Source organism: Crinia signifera, chromosome 6 (genome assembly GCF_055691185.1).
Source record: "Crinia signifera chromosome 6, ASM5569118v1, whole genome shotgun sequence".
In the NCBI taxonomy this organism is placed as follows: domain Eukaryota; kingdom Metazoa; phylum Chordata; class Amphibia; order Anura; family Myobatrachidae; genus Crinia; species Crinia signifera.
Window position 1 is genome coordinate 27,643,524 of NC_139222.1, and position 24,481 is coordinate 27,668,004.

A 24,481-nucleotide genomic window follows, 5' to 3' on the forward strand; every position below is an offset into this window, starting at 1 on the left:
AGGAACACCCTGTGTAAATGGGTGTCCAGGATTACTCCCAGAAACTGCAATTTAAATGGGATTTGGGTAGATTGAGCACCCATCCCATGTCCTGCAAGAACTGTGTCGCCACTAATATGTGATCCAGTAACTTCTCCTTTGACTCTGCTTTGAATAACAGATCATCCAGGTAGGGGATGATGACAATCCCTCTTAGCCTTAGTGATGCAGCCATGACAGCCATCACCTTTGTGAATACCCATGGTGCTGTGGCCAGACCAAAGGGTAGTGCCGGGAACTGTAATTGAGTCTCCTCTATCGCAAAGCGAAGTAAGGACTGATGTTCTATGCAAATGAGTATATGCAGATATGCATCCTGAAGGTCTATGGATGCTAAAAATTCCCGTGGCTCTATGCTGCCAAGCACTGAGTGGATGGACTCCATTCGGAAGTGATCCACCCAGAGGTGTTTATTTAAAGATTTCAAGTTTAGTATGGGTCTGACTGACCCGTCTGGTTTGTGCACCAAGAAAAGGATTGAATAAAAACCTTTCTTGTGTTCCTCCCGAGGAACCGGGACCACAACCCCTTTTTCCCGGAGAGCCAACGCCGCCCCCAAAAGGACCGCACGTGAAGTGGCTTCCTTCGGTAAAGGGGGTTGGAAGAAATCTCCGTGGAGGATTCCCCCCGAGATTTATCTGATAACCTCTTGTAACAATATAAAGGACACAAGGGTCTGAGGGGGTTGTAAGAAATCTCCGTGGAGGATTCCCCCTAAAATTTAACTGATAACCTCTTGTAACAATAGAAAAAGGTCTGAGGCCGGAATGTTCCACCTGTCCCAAAACTGCAAGAGGCGACCCCCCACTCTGAGACCAGAACGGGGAGCCTGTACCCCATCATGTAGAGGATTTATCCTCTCCTTTGGACACTTGCTTCTTAATGAAGGCCCCAAATCTGGATTTGGCAGCCTTTCCTCTACTGGCAGGGAATCTACCTCTTCCCGCCTGTCCTTTACTGAGGAGCAAAAGCAGGCTTAAATACCCCAAATTTTGAGCCTGAAGGTTTTGCAGTGGTAGGAAGAAAAGTACTCTTTCCCTCTGTGGCTTGCTTTATGGTGGACTCCAGTTCAGAGCCAAAAAGCAACTCCCCTTTAAATGCTAGGGCTTTCTTTGATTCGCATCCCAGGCCTTAAGCCAGAGGGCTCGCCTGGCAGACACAGATGTGGCGGATACCTTTGAGGCCATTTTAGCGCCTTCTTCCCCTGCCTCAGTGATGTATTCTGCTGCACATCTGAGTTTCTCCGCAAGGATAAAGGCCTCTGAATCAGGCCACAGCTGATCTTCCAAAGCCTCAGCCCACTTAATCATGGCTTTTGCTACCCAAGCTGAGGCAATAATGGGGCAGAGTGTATATCCCACTCCCTCAAAGACTGCTTCAAGGCAGCCTTCCACCTTCTTATCCACTGGATCCTTAAAGGCTGCACCACCCTGAACTGGCAATGCAGTAGCCTTTGACAATCTAGCCACAGGGGCATCTACCAATGGGACTTTCTCCCACAACTTCACATGCTCTTCAGGCATGGGATACATATTTGCATATTTCTTGGACATAGACACCTTTTTATCAGGGACTTTCCAAGCTTACCACAACAAGGAGACCATACCAGCATCCGAAGGAAAGGTCACAGATTCTCTGCGCATCCTCTTAAAAATACAATGAGCCTGTACTTTGTCCTCCTCCAACAAATCTAAAGCCTGTCTTACAGCCAGGATTAGGTCCTCAATACCAAGGACAGAAGCATCAGCCTCTTCCCTCAGATCCAGACTGGCTAATAAGCTCTCTGTGTCCCTCTACACATGCTGTAATACAATGCAGGCAAGCATAGCAGAATGCAATGCAATAATGGCACAATGGCTCTGCAGCAACAAAGGCTGGCTGGAGCACTTTACTGTACAGTGTCCCGAAGGAGGGGTACAGGGGGGACTTGCCCAAGTGACCTGGCAGTGAAGAAGTGGAACTCCGGGTGGCTGTGAGCTCCCCCGTGTCCCTCCTCACATGTCGCAGGAAGGGATGTCAGTGGCGGGAACGCTCTGTGTGATAAACACAGTTTCCTGCCTACTGTCCCCAGGTGGAGAGGCTGATGTGGGGGGAGCCTTCTCCCCTGCTAAAAAATGGCCACCAGGGATTGAGTCCTCATGCAGCGCCGGTAAAATGGCGGGGAGCCGGCACGTGCCGGGCGGCCCCGCATGCCGTGCGCTGCTGCCCTCAAACAAGTTACCCTGGTGGTCCAGCGGGACGGGCGGCGAACCGGCCGACCGCTTGCTAGCCACAGACGGCGGCCCCCCTCGCCGGCTGGAACAGCTGCTATGTGCGCCTTGCTGCGCTACTCGCATGCGCTCCCAGCGGGGAGCGCGTTACTCACTGTGCCCTGCACTTGCGGTCCCCGGCGTCCGGTGGCGGCTGTATGCTCCCCAGTGCCCGGGGGCCGCTGCAGGTCCCCACCCATGAGTGGTGATGCAGCTCCGGACCCGGGTGATGGAGCCTGCAGCACATGGGTCTTTACACACCCCCAGTGCTGCTGCTCTGTCACTGACAGCAGTCAGTGTAAAATAAAAAATAAAAATGAAGTTAGGCTGCTAAAATAGCAGCCCCTCTAGTAGGTGCATCTGGCTCCTGCCAGCACCCGAAAAAACTGAGCTTCCTGGCCTGGAGGCGGGGTAGAGGAGGGGAGGAGCCCGGCTGCCTGGGAGGCAGTTCAAGTTTAACCTCTAGGGTGCTGGTGCTCTCTCCCACTCCCACTAATGTAATGTAATGGCTGTGGCCCAGAGTTGCCTACCCTCCCGCATTTAGCGGGAGGCTCCCGATTTTTACCAGAGCCTCCCGGTCCCCCGCAAACCTTGATCAAGCTCCCGGTTTTTGCAGGTCCCAGCGCGAAAACTACACTGCGCATGCGCGAGGAGGTAACAAAACAGATGTTTAAAGTTGGGATGCGCAACCTCACTTTACTTAGAAGCCGGCACTGCACTAGTGTATTTATGGGTAGCGGCTTCTCTGACAGGCAGCAAGAGGCCTATCTGCCGCTGCCACCGTCACCTCCTGCTGCAGCTGTCCGGCCCGGCTGACAGTGCAGGGTGACAGCTGCCCCTTCAGCCTAGAGCAGGCAGCCACAATCAGCTGGGGACTGCACACGCCAGGCAGGCTGCGGCTCCGTGACTGCGCGTCCCAGGGAAGAGGAGGAGATCCCTGTCTCCTTCATCAGCCTGGCTGGCTACTCCCACATGGCGGCCAATGATAGAGCTCATAATCCTACCAGCCCCTGAGACCGGATCCTCTATTCCTCCCAGCCTCAGGCAGCACCACAATGTATGTTACAATATACAGTATAAGAGGTTGGGGGGGCAATAGGTGTATAAAGAGTTTATATGGTGGGTTAGTGATAGGAAGGTATACATATTAGATGTGGGGGGATGATAGTCATATATGTGTATATAATGGAAGTGGGAGGGGGTAATAGTCATATATGTATGTATAATGGATGTGTGGGGGCTTATAGTAATATATGTACAGTATGTATAATGTATATAATGGATGTTTGTGGGGCATATATGTGTGTGTGTGTGTGTATAATAGATTGTGTGTGGGGGTTTATATACATATATGTATGTATGTATGATGGATGTGGGGGGTTAGGTTTTGGCACTAGCGGGAGTGTTAGGGTCGGCTGCAGGTGGGGGGTAGGGTTAGGCTGCAGGTAAGGAGGGAACAACATTAAATGTTTACCATTTGATGGCAACAAACATCGTAATGCCACCATTGAATGGTAAAAATACTACCATCGGGAAAAAAATCGATGGTAGTGAAACATCGCGATGAGATGGCTAAAATCTCCCTGAAACTAGTTTTCAAAAGTAGGCAAGTATGCTGTGGCCCCTGATGTCTCCCGAAGGAGAAAAATCATCTGCACAAACACCATCATCATCTGAATCTACAGGAGGTGTAGCTGGAGGCCGTCTGGAGGAAGGGCTCTCAGGGGTTTTTGATAATTTCTCCATTAGTGCATTCATTTTATGTATCCCTTGCGCAGTGTCCTGTATGACCTGCAGTAATATGGGGTCCCCTTGCGGAGGAGCAATGGATCCCATAGAATTTTGGGAGGAAGAGCTAGGGCCTAGAGACTTGATGAAGTTATCCTTCTGCCTATTAAGAGCCTCAACCCAGGCATTCATAGACCTCCCCAACGCCGCAGCCCACGCTGGTTCAGGTTAATCAGACCCCTGGGCATACGTATTACCGGGCACAGATTCACAAGCAGGGCAAAAGTCCCCTTGGTCCATCTGTTCACATGTTAAATTAACCCCACAAACACTGCATTCTAACAACATGTCCCCCCCCCAACATGTCCCCCCCACCAGCAGCATTATCACCCGTGTCAGTCATTTTTATAACCCACGGAGCACAATGTCAGGCAAAGCACAGAGCAGTATATACAGTGCACTTATCTGTCTGCTTGCTGTAGGCGAATCTCAGCGTCAGCGGGGGGAGCGCTTCCAGGAGAACTGCACTCTGTGTACCTCAGAAAGGCTCAGCCAGGCTTCAGCTCCGCAGTTGTGGAGAGAAAATGGCGCCCGCACACAGAGTAGGAAGGGACCATGTCCCTGCTTCAGCGGTGTAAAAAGCCAGAATTGGTGCCTTTTCCCCCTTTAGCCGCTCCCACAATAGTTTCTCTTCACCTCCTAGTGTCTCCCCTTCAGTCCGGGATCACTTGGAGTCGTCCAGCTACGCTGGACACCTGTAGCAGACTTTACTTCCCTAGTGGGATTTCAGTCTGCAAAACCCTTCCAAGATGGCGCCCGCCATCGCGGGAGGTCCTTCCCCCACGATCCCCTTCTAAAGAAGGAGCCGGTTCTAGGCGCTCCCAGGGCCCAGGCAAACCCCAGCAAAGCTGGGGTTAAGCGCTGTGCAGTGGGCGGAGACAGCCCACCCCTGCATACAGAGCGTTGACAGGACGTGTTTCTGTCAGCTTCTGCTGCTCTCAGTGTGCAGCGCTTCTTGTCAGAAGCAGCACACTGGAAAAAACCTGCAATAAAATCACTAAGTTAATAAAATAATAAAACTCTAGCTAATCTAGTCAAAAAAATCCAGAAAAAAGCCGGCTGCAGCAGCAGCCGATCACCATAGCACCCACTCCTGTGGGCACCTAAAACGAACTGGAGCATGATGGGATGCGGAAGAGGAGGAGCCTCCGTCCAGGGGAAAAGCTTTCCAGCATAGGTGCCTTGGCTCCTGCGGACACTCCTACATCCCAAGGTTAGCCGTGTCACCGGGATGGCCGAAAGAGAACCATTGTTTATTCTGATGCCATTCACCTATTAAATGTTATTTTTTAACTGATATGTTTCCAATGTATGTTTAGCGCAGTTTACCCTTCCTGACCTTTCTTGTGCGTCCATCTACTGGAAACAGATGAATGACAACAGACAGAATTGTTGACATTGAGAGCCAAATGTTCGTAGATAATTTTTCACTTAAACTGAACACATCTAATTATGCGCACACACTGGCCGATATATCGCTGGTCCGTCTGCCAGTGGGTACCAGCGATATGTCTGTAACCAACGTGATCTCTGCAACAGAGCCGATGGCCGATATATTGGTGCATCGTGCTATGGGCCTGACTCTGGATGACCTGGTACCAAGTTCCAGAGTGCCGTTACTCCACCCCAGATCCCCTCGCACGTGCCCAATGTCGGAGAGATCATTGAAATGATATCTCCAGGCCTCAGGGCAGCTGACGTCATGTGAAGACAGCCACCCGCCCCCAGCGACCTGCGTCACATTGGAATTTACATGTGCATTACATGGGAAACGCGGGGTGTTCCCATGGCCCCCCCCCCAGCGAATGGACTACAATTTGGGCCCTACGTGCTTAGGCGATCCGCCCTTATAACCCACTGTAGGAACCGGCAGTGATTGACAGCTGAAATGGGCGGGAGCATGTAAAGGTGTGACGTTAGTCACAATGGATCAGGTAGGGGGGAGAGGGGAACTTGTAGGGGAGCCCAGCACCAGTGAATGGGAGGCCTGCCGATACTGGTAAAGAAAAAGACCTCCCCACCTCATCCGCCAGCACCTCATCTTACCACATCACCTTGCCCCCAGTCACCTCCCCTTTCCGCTCCCACCTTCTCCTATTTTTCACTCTCTCTCAGTCCCTTTCTCTCTCCTCCACCCCATCTGACCCCCCCCCATCTTCTCTTAGTAGTAGTAGTACGTTTATTTATAAGGCGCCACAAAGTGTACATAACAAACAAAAAACAAATGACAAGGTAACGTACAGGGTGTGTTGATAAAATACAGCATAAATAGGGGTGTAGCTGGTAGAACTAAAATCAGCATCAGTTCTGAAGTAGGTGTCGAAATTGTTGAGGAGACTGAAGATGAAGTACAGGAGCACAGGTGAGGTAAAGAGGTAGGGTGAGTACGTGAGGAAGTAGGGCCCTAGAGAGTTAACATAAGAGGCCCTCTCTCTCTCCCCCTCCCTCTCTCATTTTCCAGATGCTGCTTAGATGCGGTTATACTATACTGTACTGTACTGTAGCCGCTATCGACTGAAAGTATCATTCTCCTATTCTATCAATATAAAATAACTGGCTTCTGGCTACTGAGCTGCGTATATGCACCTTACAGGATCAGCACTAGTGATGGTGGTACGGGTCTGTTCTGTCAGCATACACACGTGTGATATGAATGCAAAAATGCAATTACAGTAACCACCTACAGAAGATTATATTTGTGGTAATTATTATAGTGGCAAATATGTATACCGAATAGATTTCTTATTTACTTTATAATGCTAATAAGTAACCTATACTTCTGTTATAGCGCTCTCTTAACTGTTATTATATTTGTATCTAATTAAGGTATACAGAATACCTATTGGGAGCTGCAATAGCCATAAGCACTCATTTTGGTTGATTAATATATTTTTTATGTAAAGTATTAGTGCTGGATTATCATGATTACCCTTTTCCACCAGCAAGTGCAGGGGGGAGACTGATCAGATCTCTGGTAACACACAGTGACATGATGTGACATGATGTGAGGGGAGAGCAGGAGTATAATAGGGGCTGATGGCTCCTGATGTATGAGATACACCAGAGTGTGCAGGGAGGAGACTGGTCAGATCTCTGGGCTGGTAACACACAGTGACATGATGTGAGGGGAGAGCAGGAGTATAATAGGGGCTGATGGCTCCTGATGTATGAGATACACCAGAGAGTGTGGGGAGGAGACTGGTCAGATCTCTGGGCTGGTAACACACAGTGACATGATGCGAGGGGAGAGCAGGAGTATAATAGGGGCTGATGGCTCCTGATGTATGAGATACACCAGAGAGTGTGAGGAGGAGACTGGTCAGATCTCTGGGCTGGTAACACACAGTGACATGATGTGAGGGGGAGACCAGGAGTATAATAGGGGCTGATGGCTCCTGATGTATGAGATACACCAGAGAGTGTGGGGAGGAGACTGGTCAGATCTCTGGGCTGGTAAAACACAGTGACATGATGTGAGGAGAGAGCAGGAGTATAATAGGGGCTGATGGCTCCTGATGTATGAAATAGCTGTAAAGCTGTACTAACAGAACAAGGAAAATACTGTATGCAATAAGTGATTAATCCTCACCTGCATTGATATATGTAGGAATTTCCTCTTTATTACACCGCTGATCACCCCTCATATGTGTGTCTTCTGCCTTAATGTCAGTCACATACGTCTCTTCTTCCTCTGTGTCTTCTGCTTTAATATCAATAACATAGATCTCTTCTTCCTCTGTGTCTTCTGCCTTGATGTCAGTCACATACGTCTCTTCTTCCTCTGTATCTTCTGCCTTAATGTCAGTCACATACGTCTCTTTTTCGAACTCTATTTCTTCAACCTTAATATCTGACAGAGCTTCACATTGAACCTACAAAAAAATCTCATTAGTAATGTCTGATGCTAGTGAGATTACACAGTACAATATCCAGGCATAAAACACACACACACACACACACACACACACACACACACACACACACACACAACCACTGCAATTCATATAGTGACAGTCACTTAGGTATATTGGAGAGACCCTAATTCCCAACTACCTGATCCTCCTGTGGGGTCCTGTGAGTCTCCTCTGTACAGTGCTGGGAATACAGAGGACAGGGACATCTCTCTGGGGTATCTCTGTTACTGGGCCCATCTGTAGGAGACACGCAGTGACTGAGGACATTGTATATATGTGATTATCCTGGGAATACAGAGGACATCTCTCTGGGGTATCTCTGTTACTGGGCCCATCTGTAGGAGACACACAGTGACTGAGGACATGGTATATATGTGATTATCCTGGGAATACAGAGGACAGGGACATCTCTCTGGGGTATCTATGTTACTCGGCCCATCTATAGGAGACACACAGTGACTGAATATATTGTACATGTGTGATTAGCAGATGATATGTGTATATAGGGGACCCCCATACCTGCTCGCCCCTGTACAATAACATGAAGTCTCCTCTTACCCAGTGATGTGAGGGGCCAGTGATTCTCCATCATAACATTCCTGCACAGACCCTTGTGTTAATCTATATATCCCCCCTCCTGCATAGAGAAATAGACAGTGACATCCTGACACCTTATAGAAACCTGACACACACAGTGATACAGTCATCACCCAGACACATCCCCCGGTGTTACTGTATAATGCCTCATTCCCAGCAGTCACCTCTCCAATCCCCCCCCGTGTTACTGTATAATGTCCCATTCCTAGCAGTCACCTCTCCGGTCACCTCCCCATGTTACTGTATAATGTCCCATTCCAAGCAGTCACATCTCTGGTCACCTCCCCCGTGTTACTGTATAATGTCCCATTCCCAGCAGTCACCTCTCCGGTCACTACCCCCGGTGTTACTGTATAATGCTCCATTCCCAGCAGTCACCTCTTCGGTCACCTCCCCCGGTATTACTTTATAATGTCCCATTCCCAGCAGTCACCTCTCCAGTCACCTCCCCCGGTGTTACGGTATAATGTCCCATTCCCAGCAGTCCCCTCTCCGGTCACCTCCCCAGTGCTACTGTATAATGTCCCATTCCCAGCAGTCACCTCTCCGGTCACATCCCCCGGTGTTACTGTATAATGTCCCATTCCCAGCAGTCACCTCTCCGTTTACCTCCCCCGGTGTTACTGTATAATGTCCCATTCCCAGCAGTCACCTCTCCCGGGAACCTCCCCCAGTGTTACTGTATAATGTCCAATTCCCAGCAGTCACCTCTCCAGTCACCTCCCCCGGTATTACTTTATAATGTCCCATTCCCCGCAGTCACCTCCCCCGGTGTTACTGTATAATGTCCCATTCCCCGCAGTCACCTCTCCGGTCACATCCCCCGGTGTTACTGTATAACGCCCCATTCCCAGCAGTCACCTCTCCAATCCCCCCCCCCCCGGTGTTACTGTATAATGTCCCATTCCTAGCAGTCACCTCTCCGGTCACCTCCCCCGTGTTACTGTATAATGTCCCATTCCTAGCAGTCACCTCTCCGGTCACCTCCCCCGTGTTACTGTATAATGTCCCATTCCTAGCAGTGACCTCTCCGGTCACATCCTCGGTGTTACTGTATAATGCCCCATTCCCAGCAGTTACCTCTCCGGTCACATCCTCGGTGTTACTGTATAATGCCCCATTCCCAGCAGTCACCTCTCCGGTCACTACCCCCCGGTGTTACTGTATAATGCTCCATTCCCAGCAGTCACCTCTTCGGTCACCTCCCCCGGTATTACTTTATAATGTCCCATTCCCAGCAGTCACCTCTCCAGTCACCTCCCCCGGTGTTACTGTATAATGTCCCATTCCCAGCAGTCCACTCTCCGGTCACCTCCCCAGTGCTACTGTATAATGTCGCATTCCCAGCAGTCACCTCTCCGGTCACATCCCCCAGTGCTACTGTATAATGTCCCATTCCCAGCAGTCACCGCTCCGGTCACATCCCCCGGTGTTACTGTATAATGTCCCATTCCCAGCAGTCACCTCTCCGGTCACCTTCCCCGGTGTTACTGTATAATGTCCCATTCCCAGCAGTCACCTCTCCGGTCACCTTCCCCGGTGTTACTGTATAATGTCCCATTCCCAGCAGTCACCTCTCCGGTCACATCCCCGGTGTTACTGTATAATGCCCCATTCCCAGCAGTCACCTCTTCGGTCACCTCCCCCGGTGTTACTGTATAATGTCCCATTCCCAGCAGTCACCTCTCTGGTCACATCCCCCGGTGTTACTGTATAATGACCCATTCCCAGCAGTTACCTCTCCGGTCAGCAGCTGAATGATCCTGTTGGTGAGTTCCAGGATCTTCTGCTTCTTGTCTCTCCCATGTATCAGTGAGTGAGGTGGAGGCACCGTGATGGAACTCTGGGTCCTGCTCAGTTCTCCTGACACACAGGGATGGCAACTGGGTGTCTCATGGTCACTGGATGTCTTCTTCACTACTATGTAACCCTGTGTATTGGAAAATATACTATTACTGCATACTTTGCCCGTACCTTACCGTATTCAATATAAAACACTGGTACTTGTTTCCTAGCACGGCGCCACCGATTTTGGGTCGAAAAAATCGCGTCGATCGCATCGCATGCCAACCAATTCGCATGCGATGCGATCCACCCAATTTTTACATTGGAATCAATGTGAAATGGTCCCTGAGACCAGATTTTGCATTGATTTTAATGTAAAATGACCCAAAAAACCCCATTTTCATAGAAAACCCCCCTGATGTTTCAAATGCCCTCCATTGTTAACGCCACCCCGGTATTGACGCCAACCCGAAGCGTGGCGAGCGCAGCGAGCCCGCGTGGGGCGGCGGTACGCGTCCTCCGACCTTTTCATACCCCTACTATCCACGTCGGCGTGGAGTTGAGAATAGAAAGTGTGGCGAGCGTAGCGAGCCACCGAGCCCGAAGCGTGGCGAGCGCAGCGAGCCCCGCGGATACCTTCAAAGGTATCCGCGTCCCCTCACGGGTATCCGCTGCGCTCGCCACGCTTCGGGCTCGGTGGCTCGCTGCGCTCGCCACACTATTCTATTCTCAACTCCACGCCGACGTGGATAGTGGGGGTATGAAAAGGTCGGAGGACGCGTACCGCCGCCCCACGCGGGCTCATTGTCACCTATGTAAAATCAAGTTGATCGCATCGCGGGCCATTATAATGGGCCGCGACCGACGCGATCAACCCTATTTTCATTTTAAAATGAATTTAACATTGTTCCCTATGGGAAAATTGCGTTGATCGCGTCGGTCGCATTGCGGCCCAACGGGCGCCGTGCTAGGAAACAAGTACCAAAACACTTCTACTCGTATATAAAGCTATTAACCATACTGAACCAGCTTATATCTCTTTACTTATCACACAATATCTCCCATCTCGTCCACTGCGCTCTGCACAAGATCTGCGTCTCTCTCCTGCACGGATCACCAGCTCCCATTCACTATTACAGGACTTTCATCGGGCTGCTCCCAGCCTATGGAATGCCCTTTCACACACAATAAGACTCTCCACTAGCCTCCAAACTTTCAAGCGTTCCCTGAAAACTCACCTCTTCAGGCAAGCCTATCATATTTAAGTTCGATACGCATAACCCTCTGAGGCACTTATGTATTATATAGCTTCCCTTCTGGACCTACAAGCTATGCTATTACTGGTGCCTGTCCTTGTGTTTCCCTCCTATGTCCCTATAGACTGTAAGCTTGCAGCAAGGCTCTCCTACCTCCAAGTCTGTCTGTTGTTACCAGTTTATTTTATCACTGTCTCAAATTGTAAAGCGAAACGGAATCTGCTGCTCTATATAAGACGCTGTAAATAAATACACTCCCGGTCATCACCCTATATTAGTGCTATGAGATGTAATTCCCAAGATCCACCAATCAGCTCACTGTAGTATTAATAGATCAGTGATAAGGGGATTTTTGTAAAAACTTACCGTTTGAACCCCTTTCTCTGAGTCTATCCTGGTAACACAGCTAACCTTGGGATGTAGGAGGGTCCGCAGGAGCCAAGGCACCTATGCTGAAAGTCTTTGGGAGCAGGCTCCTCCCTTCTGCATCCCACAATGCTTCAGTTCAACTTCTAAAGCACACTAGGATACAAAACTCAGTACAATGCCCGACATCTTATATGCACAATCATATAACCATAACCTGACACACATGCACGGTATAACTTACTGAGCGTAAGGGAGGGATCGCCGTGTCACCAGGATGGACTCAGAGAAAGGGGTTTGAACGGTAAGTTCTTACAAAAATCCCCTTTTCTCTTTAGTCCATCCTGGTGACTCAGCTAACCTTGGGACATTCAGGAGCCGGTCCTATGGGAGGGTACGCTCAGGCTTACAGTTCTCATCACTGCTTGCCCAAATGAAGCATCCTCAGACGCAAACTCATGGAACCTGTAAAATTAGGTAAAGGTATGAACAGAGGACCAAGTGTCAGCCCTGCACAACTGTTCCGCTGTAGCCCCATGGGCCACAGCCCAAGAGGAATCAACCGACCTGGTGGTACGGGCATTTATCCGTGAAGGAACAGTTCTACCTACCTTGGAGTAGGCAAAGGCAATCACTTACCTTAACCATCATGTAATGGTCTGCTTAGAAGCAGGTCACCCTCTCTTATGCACATCATACAATACATAAAAGCAAATCAGATTTGCGGATGTCCTTTACCCTTTCCACGTATATCCGCAATGTGTGAACTACGTCCAATTTCTTTAATTTGTCCCTATTTTTTGCCCCATCAGGTGGGGAAAACACAGGAAGTACAAACTGCTGGTTAAAATGAAACTAAGAAACTATCTTAGGTAGAAATCTAGGAACTGCTCGAAGCACAGCCCGATCTTCATGAAAAATTAAATATGGAGACTTGCAGGACAAAGCTCCCAACTCAGATACACGCCTAGCCGAAGCAATGGCTAACAGAAAAATCAGTTTCCAAGAAACTAATTTAAGGTCATCCGACCTTAACGGCTCAAAAGGAGGATTCTGTAATACTGACAGAACCAAAGACAAATCCCAAGGCGCCACAGGCTGCCTTTACGGAGGTTTAAGTCTAATCACGCCCTGTAAAAAGGTCTGAACCTCAGGTAGCTAGGTCTAGGTGTAGAAATGGCCCTTGTCTTAGTAAAGAGGAAAATGCCAAGAGTCCCTCGTCAATCTCAGTATCAGAATACCAGGACCTCCTGGGCCAGTCCGGTGTAATCAGAATGATTTGCACCTCTTGAGACTTCACTCTTTAGCACCTACGGCTTCAATGGAAAACACATAAACCAGGCTGAAATGCCACAGAACCATCACGGCATATACCGCCCAAGCGGTCGGGTCCCTGGTCCGAGAACAATACCTCGGAACCTGGCAGTTGTTCCTGGATACCATCCAGACCACTTCTGGGAGTCCACAGCGATTCACAATCTCCTGGAATACCAATCTCCCTCCAGCAGATCTGCCCTGCTGAGGAAATCCGCTTCTACATTCTGGATCCCCGTAATGAACACAGCCGACAGAGCAGGAATATTGACCTCCGCCTACCTGAAAATCTGCGAGACTTCCTGCATTGCCATCTTGCTGCGAGTCCCGGCCTGATGATTCAGGTAAGCCACAGCCGAGGGCAATGTCCGACTGTACAAGTACAGGCGATCCCTTCAGAAGATCCAAACAGCCCGAAGCTCTAATATATTGATAGGCAGCTTGGATTCTTCTCTGGACCAAAGACCCTGCAACCGTAGGTGAAGGGCTACCGCTCCCCAGCCCCTGAGACTGGCATCGGTTGTGACCAACATAAAAGGATGTTCCACTGAAAAATCCTCGAGTGAAACTTGGCAAACTGAAGTGTCTCGAATGTCGCCATCATCTTGCCGAGTAGTTTTACTACCTGTCAAACCGTAGGGTTTGGAGCTTGTGAAATCATCAACACCAGCTGACGGATCCACCTATATATTGTGGTGTCCGCACTGGGATAGCGCTATTGGGTCTATCAAAAATTATATTTCTTAAACCAGCTGACGGATGTCCACTACCTTAGACTCTGGCAGAAACACTCGTTGTAGGTGGGTGTCCCAAAATCACCCCCAGAAACTGCAGTCTCTGCGTGGGTGCCAAATGAGACCTGGAAAGGTTAACACCCACCCCTGGTCTTGTCGCAATGTTCAGGTGTTCCTGAAGTTTTTCTGCTGACTCCGCCTTGAACAGTAGATCGTCCAGGTAAGGGATAATTACTATCACCATGACAGCCATCACTTTTGTAAAGACCCTCGGGGCCGTAGCCAGACTAAAGGGTAGAGGCTGGAACTGCCAATGAGTCTCCCCTATCGCTAAGCAAAGTAAGGATTGATGTTCCTTGCAGATGGGTATATGTAGGTAAGCATCCTGGATATCTACTGATGCTAGAAATTGCACTGACCGTAGAGATTCCATGCGAAAATGATCCACCCACAGATGCAGATTTAAAGGCCGGTTTCACACACTCCGGTTCCTGCCGGACGGTGAAATACCGTACAGCCAGGGAGCCGTGCCGCACACAGTAGTTTATCATGGAGGGGATGGCCACAGCCCGGCAGCCGTCCCTTCCAGTGGCGGGATCTGGCTGCAGCCGCGCGGCCGGGCCGTGGCCGTCCCGTGTGAATGGACACAATAGTGTCCATTCACAACTAATGTGTGCGGCACGGCTCCCTGGCCGTGCGGGATTTCACCGTCCGGCAGGAGCCGGAGTGTGTGAAACCGGCCAAAGACTTTAAATTTAGAATGGGTCTGAAAGACCCGTCTGATTTGGGGACCAAGAAAAAAATGAATCCTTTCTTCCTTTTCTCCTGAGGTACCTGGACCACTACCCCTTTTTCTCTAGGAGACAATGCTGCCCCAAGAGTGCAGTCCGTATTCAGGCTTCCCGCGGTAAAGGAGTAGGGAGAAATCTTCTTAGGGGAGGGCTCCTGAGATTTATCTGGTAACCCTTGGAGACAATGGAATAAACTCAAGGGTCCTTGGTGGGATTTTTCCACCTGCCCCGAAACTGTAAGAGGTGACCGCCCACTCTGAGGCCAGAACAGGGAGTCTCCGCCCCGTCATGCAGAGGATTTATCCTCTCCTTTCGACACATGTTTCTTAGTAAAGGCCCAAAACCGGGATTTGGGTGCCCTCCCTTTACTGGCTGGGAACCTACCTCTTCCCACCTGTCCTGTTGGACGCTCCGCCCGAAAGGATAAATATTGGATTCAAGCTCTGACCCAAAAAGCAATTCTCCTTTAAAAGCCAAAGTCTCAAGCGTCTTCTTAGCTTTGCGGTCTGCTTCCCAGACTTCTAGCCAAAGGGCTCTCCTCGCTGACACAGACGTGGCAAATACCTTAGACGCCATTCTAGTGTCTTCTTCACCAGCCTCACAAATGTACTCTGCTGCACATCTGAGCTTTTTGGCCCGTGTAAAAGCCTCTGAACCAGGCTGGAGCTGACGCCCTAAGGCTTCAGCCCACTTAATCTTTGCCTTGGCAACCCAGGCAGAGCAATAATAATGGGGTGGAGCTTTCCATGCTTCTCCCAGCAAGGAAACCATACCCTCATCATAGGGAAAAGTCACCGAATCTCTGCGAATCTTCTTAAAGACACAGTGTGCAGGCACCTTGTCTTCCTCACACAAATCTAATGTCTGCTTTATTGCAAGGATTCAATCCTCAATGCCAGGGACAGAAGCTTCAGCCTCTTCCCTCTGATACTTCTCACACACACCCTCTTCATCAGAATTCAAATTAAAAAATAAGGGTGTAGAAACTGGCTGTCTATGAGAAAAAAATCTCAGAGGACTTCGCAAACTGGTCCACAAAATAATTTATCTTTTCAACACCCTGTCACACGAGGGGTACAAATCCCCCTGATCCATCTACTCACATGTTAACTTATACCCACAAAACTTGCAGTGAAGTCACATGACCCGCGCTCCCTCCCCCAAGGCAGCAGCATTACACACTTCAGTCATGTCTCATACACGGTGCACAATGTCAGGCAAAGCACAGAATTATGTAACAGTGTACTTATCTGTCTGCTCTTTGCTGCCAGTGACCTCAGCGATCTGCGGGGGAGTGCCATCCAGGAGAAACTGTACTCTCTGCACTCTGTATGAAAAGCCTTGCTTCAGCTACGCAGCATGGAGAGAAAATGGCGCCAGTACACAGAGCAGGAAGAGACCAAGTCTCTGCTTCAGCAGGGAAGGATAGCCTTTTGGGCGCCTTTCCCCCTTTAGCCGCTCCCACAAGTGTTTCTCCTCACCTCCAGTGCCTCCCTTCTTTCTGGGACCACTTGGAGTTGTCCAGCAGCTTGGACTCCTGTAATAGACTTCACCTCCCTAGTGGAATTTCAGTCTATAAACCCTTCCAAGATGGCATCCTCCATCGCAGGGGGTCTGTCCCCCACGATCCCCTTCTCTGCAAGGAGCCGGTTCAGGACACCCCCGGGGCCCAGGAAAATGTCTCTTGTATAGAGGTTAAGTACTGTGCAGTGGGAGCAGACAGCGTCCCTCTGCACACAGAGAGCTGACAGGACGCGATTCTGTCAGCCTCTGCTGCACTCTCAGTGTATGCAAACTTCTGTAAGAAGTAACACACTGGCAAACCTGCTCTAACTAGTGAGTTAATAAAATAATAAAAACATAGATATTCTCTGTTAAAAATCCAAAGAAAAAAATGTCTGCAGCAGCACCCACTCCTGTGGGCACCTAAAACGAACTGAAGCATCATGGTATGCAGAAGGGAGGAGTCCGCTCCCAAAGACTTTCAGCATAGGTGCCTTGGCTCCTGCGGACCCTCCTACATCCCAAGGATAGTGTCACCAGGATGGATGAAAGAGAAATCACTGACACTCTCAGATAGCCTCACCTCCCCAGTCATGTCCCTGTATTTATTACTATAGATATACTGTAAGTGAGGTCACAGTGACACTCAGATATCCTCACCTCCCTGTATTATTACTATAGATATGGGTGATGTCACAGTGACACTCCCAGATCCCCTCACCTCCCCAGTCATGTCCCTGTATTATTACTATAGATATAAGTGATGTCACAGTGACACTCCCAGATCCCCTCACCTCCCCAGTCACTTCCCTGTATTATTACTATAGATATAAGTGATATCACAGTGACACTCCCAGATCTCCTCACCTCCCCAGTCATGTCCCTGTATTATTACTATAGATATAAGTGATGTCACAGTGACACTCCCAGATCCCCTCACCTCCCCAGTCACGTCCCTGTATTATTACTATATATATAAGTGATGTCACAGCGACGCTCCCAGATCCCCTCACCTCCCCAGTCATGTCCTTGTATTATTACTATATATATAAGTGATGTCACAGTGACGCTCCCAGATCCCCTCACCTCCCCAGTCATGTCCCTGTATTATTACTATAGATATAAGTGATGTCACAGTGACACTCCCAGATCCCCTCACCTCCCCAGTCATGTCCCTGTATTATTACTATATATATAAGTGATGTCACAGTGACGCTCCCAGATCCCCTCACCTCCCCAGTCACGTCCCTGTATTATTACTATAGATATAAGTGATGTCACAGTGACGCTCCCAGATCCCCTCACCTCCCCAGTCACTTCCCTGTATTATTACTATAGATATAAGTGATATCACAGTGACACTCCCAGATCTCCTCACCTCCCCAGTCATGTCCCTGTATTATTACTATAGATATAAGTGATGTCACAGTGACACTCCCAGATCCCCTCACCTCCCCAGTCACGTCCCTGTATTATTACTATAGATATGGGTGATGTCACAGTGACACTCCCAGATCCCCTCACCGTCCCAGTCACGTCCCTGTATTATTACTATAGATATAAGTGACGTCACAGTGACACTCCCAGATCTCCTCACGTCCCTGTATTATTACTATAGATATAAGTGATGTCACTGTGACGCTCCCAGATCCCATCATCACCCCAGTCATGTCCCTGTAAAATTACTATAGATATAAGTGATGTCAGTGACGCTCCCAGATCCCCTCACCAGTCACGTCCCTGTATTATTACTAGAGATACAAGTGATGTCACAGTGACGCTCCCGGATCCCCTCACCTCCCCAGTCACGTCCCTGTATTATTACTATAGATATAAGTGATGTCACAGTGACACTCCCAGATCCCCTCACCTCCCCAGTCACGTCCCTGTATTATTACTATTGATATAAATGATGTCACTGTGACACTCCCAGATCCCCTCACCTCCTCTCCTCAGTCACGTCCCTGTATTATTACTATAGATATAAGTGATGTCACAGTAACACTCCCAGATCCCCTCACTTCCCCAGTTACGTCCCTGTATTATTACTATAGATATAAGTGATATCACTGTGACACTCCCAGATACCCTCATTTCCCCAGTTACGTCCCTGTATTATTACTATAGATATAAGTGATGTCACAGTGACGCTCCCAGATCCCCTCACCGTCCCAGTCACGTCCCTGTATTATTACTATAGATATAAGTGACGTCACAGTGACACTCCCAGATCTCCTCACGTCTCTGTATTATTACTATAGATATAAGTGATGTCACTGTGATGCTCCCAGATCCCATCATCACCCCAGTCATGTCCCTGTAAAATTACTATAGATATAAGTGATGTCAGTGACGCTCCCAGATCCCCTCACCTCCCCAGTCACGTCCCTGTATTGTTACTATAGATATAAGTGATGTCACAGTGACACTCCCAGATCCCCTCACCTCCCCAGTCACGTCCCTGTATTATTACTATTGATATAAATTATGTCACTGTGACACTCCCAGATCCCCTCACCTCCCCAGTCACGTCCCTGTGTTATTACTATAGATATGTGATGTCACAGTGACGCTCCCAGATCCCCTCACCTCCCCAGTCACGTCCCTGAATTATTACTATAGATATAAGTGACATCACAGTGACACTCCCAGATCCCCTCACCTCCCCAGTCACGTCCCTGTATTATTACTATTGATATAAATTATGTCACTGTGACGCTCCCAGATCCCATCATCACCCCAGTCATGTCCCTGTATTATTACTATAGATATAAGTGACGTCACAGTGACACTCCCGGATCCCCTCACCTCCCCAGTCACGTCCCTGAATTATTACTACAGATATAGGTGATGTCACAGTGACACTCCCGGATCCCCTCACCTCCCCAGTCACGTCCCTGAATTATTACTATTGATATAAATTATGTCACTGTGACACTCCCTGATCCCCTCACCTCCCCAGTCACGTCCCTGTATTATTACTATAGATATAAGTTATGTCACAGTGACACTCCCAGATCCCCTCACCTCCCCAGTCATGTCCCTGTATTATTACTATAGATAAAAGTGACGCTCCCAGATCCCCTCACCTCCCCAGTCACGTCCCTGTATTATTACTATAGATATAAGTGATGTCACTGTGACACTCCAAGATCTACTCACCTCCCCAGTCATGTCCCTGTATTATTACTGTAGATATAAGTGATGTCACTGTGACACTCCCAAATTCCCACACCTTCCCAGTCACGTCCCTGTATTATTACTATAGATATGTGACGTCACATTGACGCTCCCAGATACCCTAACCTCCCCGGTCATGTCCCTGTATTATTACTATAGATAAGTGATGTCACAGTGATGATCCCAGATCCCCTCACCTCCCCAGTCACGTCCCTGTATTATTAATATAGATATAGGTGATGTCACAGTGACTCTCCCAGATCCCCTCACCTCCCCAGTCACGTCCCTGTATTATTACTATAGATATAAGTGATATCACAGTGACATTCCCAGAACCCCTCACCTCCCCAGTCATGTCCCTGTATTATTACTATAGATATAAATGATGTCACTAACGCTCCCAGATCCCCTCACCTCCCTGTATTATTATTATAGATATAGGTGATGTCACAGTGATGCTCCCAGAACCCCACACCTCCCCAGTCACGTCCCTGTATTATTACTATAGATATAAATGATGTCACTGTGACACTCCCAAATCCCCTCACCTCCCCAGACATGCACGTGTATTATTACTATAGATATATGTGATGTCAGAGTGACGCTCCTAGATCCCCTCACCTCCCCAGTCACGTCCTTGTATTATTATTATAGATATAAGTGACGTCACAGTGATGCTCCCGGATCCCCTCACCTCCACAATCACGTCCCTGTATTATGACAATAAATATAAGTGATGTCACAGTGACACTCCCCTCACCTCCCCAGTCACGTCCCTGTATTATTACTATAGATATAAGTGATGTCACAGTGACGCTCCCAGATCCCCTCACCTCCCCAGTCACGTCCCTGTATTACTATAGATATAAGCTATGTTACAGTGACACTCCCAGATCCCCTCACCTCCCAGGTCACGTCCCTGGATTATTACTATAGATATAAGTGATGTCACAGTGACGCTTCCAGATCTCCTCACCTCCCAAGTCATGTCCCTGTATTATTACTGTAGATATAAGTGATGTCACTGTGACACTCCCAAATTCCCACACCTTCCCAGTCACGTCCCTGTATTATTACTATAGATATAAGTGACGTCACATTGACGCTCCCAGATCCCCTCACCTCCCCAGTCACATCCCTGTATTATTACTATAGATATAAAAGTGATGTCACTGTGACGCTCCCAGATCCCCTCACCTCCCCAGTCACTTCCTTGTATTATTGCTATAGATAAGTGATGTCACGGTGATGATCCCAGATCCCCTCACCTCCCCAGTCACCACCCTGTATTATTACTATAGATATAAGTGATGTCAGTGATGCTCCCAGATCCCCTCACCTCCCCAGTCACGTCCCTGTATTATTACTAGAGATATAAGTGACGCTCCGAAATCCCCTCACCTCCCCAGTCACGTCCCTGAATTATTACTACAGATATAGGTGATGTCACAGTGACACTCCCGGATCCCCTCACCTCCCCTGTCACGTCCCTGTATTACTACTATAGCTATAAGTGACGTCACATTGACGCGCCCAGATCCCCTCACCTCCCCAGTCACATCCCTGTATTATTACTATAGAAATAAGTGATGTCACTGTGACACTCCCAGATTCCCACACCTCCCCAGTCACCTCCCTGTATTATTACTATAGATATAAGTGATGTCACTGTGACACTCCCAGATCCCCTCACCTCCCCAGTCACGTCCCTGTATTATTACTATAGATATAAGTGATGTCACAGTGACGCTCCCAGATCCCCTCACCTCCCCAGTCACGTCCCGGTATTATTACTATAGCTATAAGTGATGTCACAGTGACGCTCCCAGATCCCCTCACCTCCCCAGTCACGTCCCTGTATTATTACTATAGATATAAGTGATGTCACAGTGACACTCCCACAACCCCTCACCTCCCAATTCACGTCCCTGGATTATTACTATAGATATAAGTGATGTCACTGTGACACTCCCAGATCCCCTCACCTCCCCAGTCATGTCCCTGTAATTTTACTGTAGATATAAGTGATGTCACTGCGACACTCCCAAATTCCCACACCTCCCCAGTCACGTCCCTGTATTATTACTATAGATATAAGTGATGTCACAGTGATACTCCCGGATCCCCTCTCCTCCCCAGTCACGTCCCTGTATTATTACTATAGCTATAAGTGATGTCACTGTGACACTCCAAGATCCCCTCATCTCCCCAGTCACGTCCCTGTATTATTACTATAGATATGTGATGTCACAGTGACACTCCCAGATCCCCTCACCTCCCAAGCCACGTCCCTGTATTACTATAGATATAAGCTATGTTACAGTGACACTCCCAGATCCCCTCACCTTCCCAGTCACGTCCCTGTATTATTACTGTAGATTTAAGTGATGTCACAGTGATACTCCCAGATCCCCTCACCTCCTCAGTCACGTCCCTGTATTATTACTATAGAAATAAGTGATGTCACTGTGACACTCCCAGATTCCCACACCTCCCCAGTCACCTCCCTGTATTATTACTATAGATATAAGTGATGTCACTGTGACACTCCCAGATCCCCTCACCTCCCCAGTCACGTCCCTGTATTATTACTATAGATATAAGTGATGTCACAGTGACGCTCCCAGTTCCCCTCACCTCCCCAGTCACGTCCCTGTATTATTACTATAGATATAAGTGATGTCACAGTGACACTCCCAGATCCCCTCACCTCCCCAGTCACGTCCCTGTATTATTACTATAGATATAAGTGATGTCACAGTGACGCTCCCAGATCCCCTCACCTCCCCAGTCACCTCCCTGTATTATTACTATAGATATAAGTGATGTCACAGTGACACTCCCAGATCCCCTCACCTCCCCAGTCACGTCCCTGTATTATTACTATAGATATAGGTGATGTAACAGTGACACTCGCAGATCCCTCACCTCCCCAGTCACGTCCCTGTATAATTACTATAGCTATAAGTGATGTTACAGTGACGCTCCCAGATCCCCTCACCTCCCTGTATTATTACTATAGATATAGGTGATGTCACAGTGACGCTCCCAGATCCTCTCACCTCCCCAGTCATGTCCCTGTATTATTACTATAGATATAAGTGATGTCACTGTGACACTCCCAGATCCCCTCACCTCCCTGTATTATTACTATAGATATAAGTGATGTCACAGTGACACTCCCAGATCCCCTCACCTCCCCAGTCACGTCCCTGTATTATTACTATAGATATAGGTGATGTAACAGTGACACTCGCAGATCCCTCACCTCCCCAGTCACGTCCCTGTATAATTACTATAGCTATAAGTGATGTTACAGTGACGCTCCCAGATCCCCTCACCTCCCTGTATTATTACTATAGATATAGGTGATGTCACAGTGACGCTCCCAGATCCTCTCACCTCCCCAGTCATGTCCCTGTATTATTACTATAGATATAAGTGATGTCACAGTGACGCTCCCAGATCTCCTCACCTCCCTGTATTATTACTATAGATATAGGTGATGTCACAGTGACGCTCCCAGAACCCCTCACCTCACCAGTCATGTCCCTTTATTATTACTATAGATATAAGTGATGTCACAGTGACGCTCCCAGATCTCCTCACCTCCCCAGTCATGTCCCTGTATTATTACTATAGATATAAGTGATGTCACAGTGACACTCCCAGATCCCCTCACCTCCCCAGTCATGTCCCTGTATTATTACTATAGATATAAGTGACGTTACAGTGACGCTCCCAGATCCCCTCACCTCCCCAGTTATGTCCCTGTATTATTACTATAGATATAAGTGATGTCACTGTGACACTCCCAGATCCCCTCACCTCCCCAGTCACCTCCCCAGTCACCTCCCTGTATTATTACTATAGATATAAGTGATGTCACAGTGACGCCCCCAGATATTACTATAGATATAAGCGATGTCACAGTGACGCTCCCAGATCCCATCACCTCCCCAGTCACTTCCCTGTATTATTACTATAGATATAAGTGACGTCACTGTGACGCTCCCAGATCCCCTCACCTCCCTGTATTATTACTATAGATATAAGTGATGTCACAGCGACACTCCCAGATCCCCTCACCTCCCCAGTCACCACCCTGTATTATTACTATAGATATAAGTGATGTCACAGTGACACTCCCAGATCCCCTCACCTCCCTGTATTATTACTATAGATATAAGTGATGTCACTGTGACACTCCCAGATCCCCTCACCTCCCCAGTCACCTCCCTGTATTATTACTATAGATATAAGTGATGTCACAGTGACGCCCCCAGATCCCCTCACCTCCCCAGTCACGTCCCTGTATTATTACTATAGATATAAGCGATGTCACAGTGACGCTCCCAGATCCCCTCACCTCCCTGTATTATTACTATAGATATAAGTGATGTTACAGTGACGCTCCCAGATCCCCTCACCTCCCCAGTCACGTCCCTGTATTATTACTATAGATATAAGCGATGTCACAGTTACGCTCCCAGATCCCCTCACCTCCCTGTATTATTACTATAGATATAAGTGATGTTACAGTGACGCTCCCAGATCCCCTCACCTCCCCAGTCATGTCCCTGTATTATTACTATAGATATAAGTGACGTTACAGTGACGCTCCCAGATCCCCTCACCTCCCTGTATTATTACTATAGATATAGGTGATGTCACAGTGACGCTCCCAGATCCCCTCACCTCCCCAGTCATGTCCCTGTATTATTACTATGGATATAAGTGATGTCACAGTGACATCTCCCAGATCCCCTCACCTCCCTGTATTATTACTATGGATATAAGTGACATCACAGTGACACTCCCAGATCCCCTCACCTCCCCAGTCACATCCCTGTAATATATATATATATATATATATATATATATATATATATATATATATATATATATATATGTGATGTCACAGTGACACTCCCAGATCCCCTCACCTCCCCAGTCACGTCCCTG

At 48.4% G+C, this 24,481-nt stretch overlaps 1 protein-coding gene across 1 annotated transcript in view; it reads right to left on the reverse strand.

Annotated features, from left to right (window-relative positions):
* LOC146010156 (uncharacterized) overlaps positions 1-24,481 on the reverse strand; it is a 213,030-nt gene that overhangs the window by 7,441 nt on the left and 181,108 nt on the right. Inside the window, exon 4 of the mRNA XM_083151117.1 lies at positions 7,666-7,948. Within this exon, the coding sequence (XP_083007243.1) occupies positions 7,666-7,948 (283 nt within the window). The remainder of the gene's footprint in view (positions 1-7,665; positions 7,949-24,481) is intronic.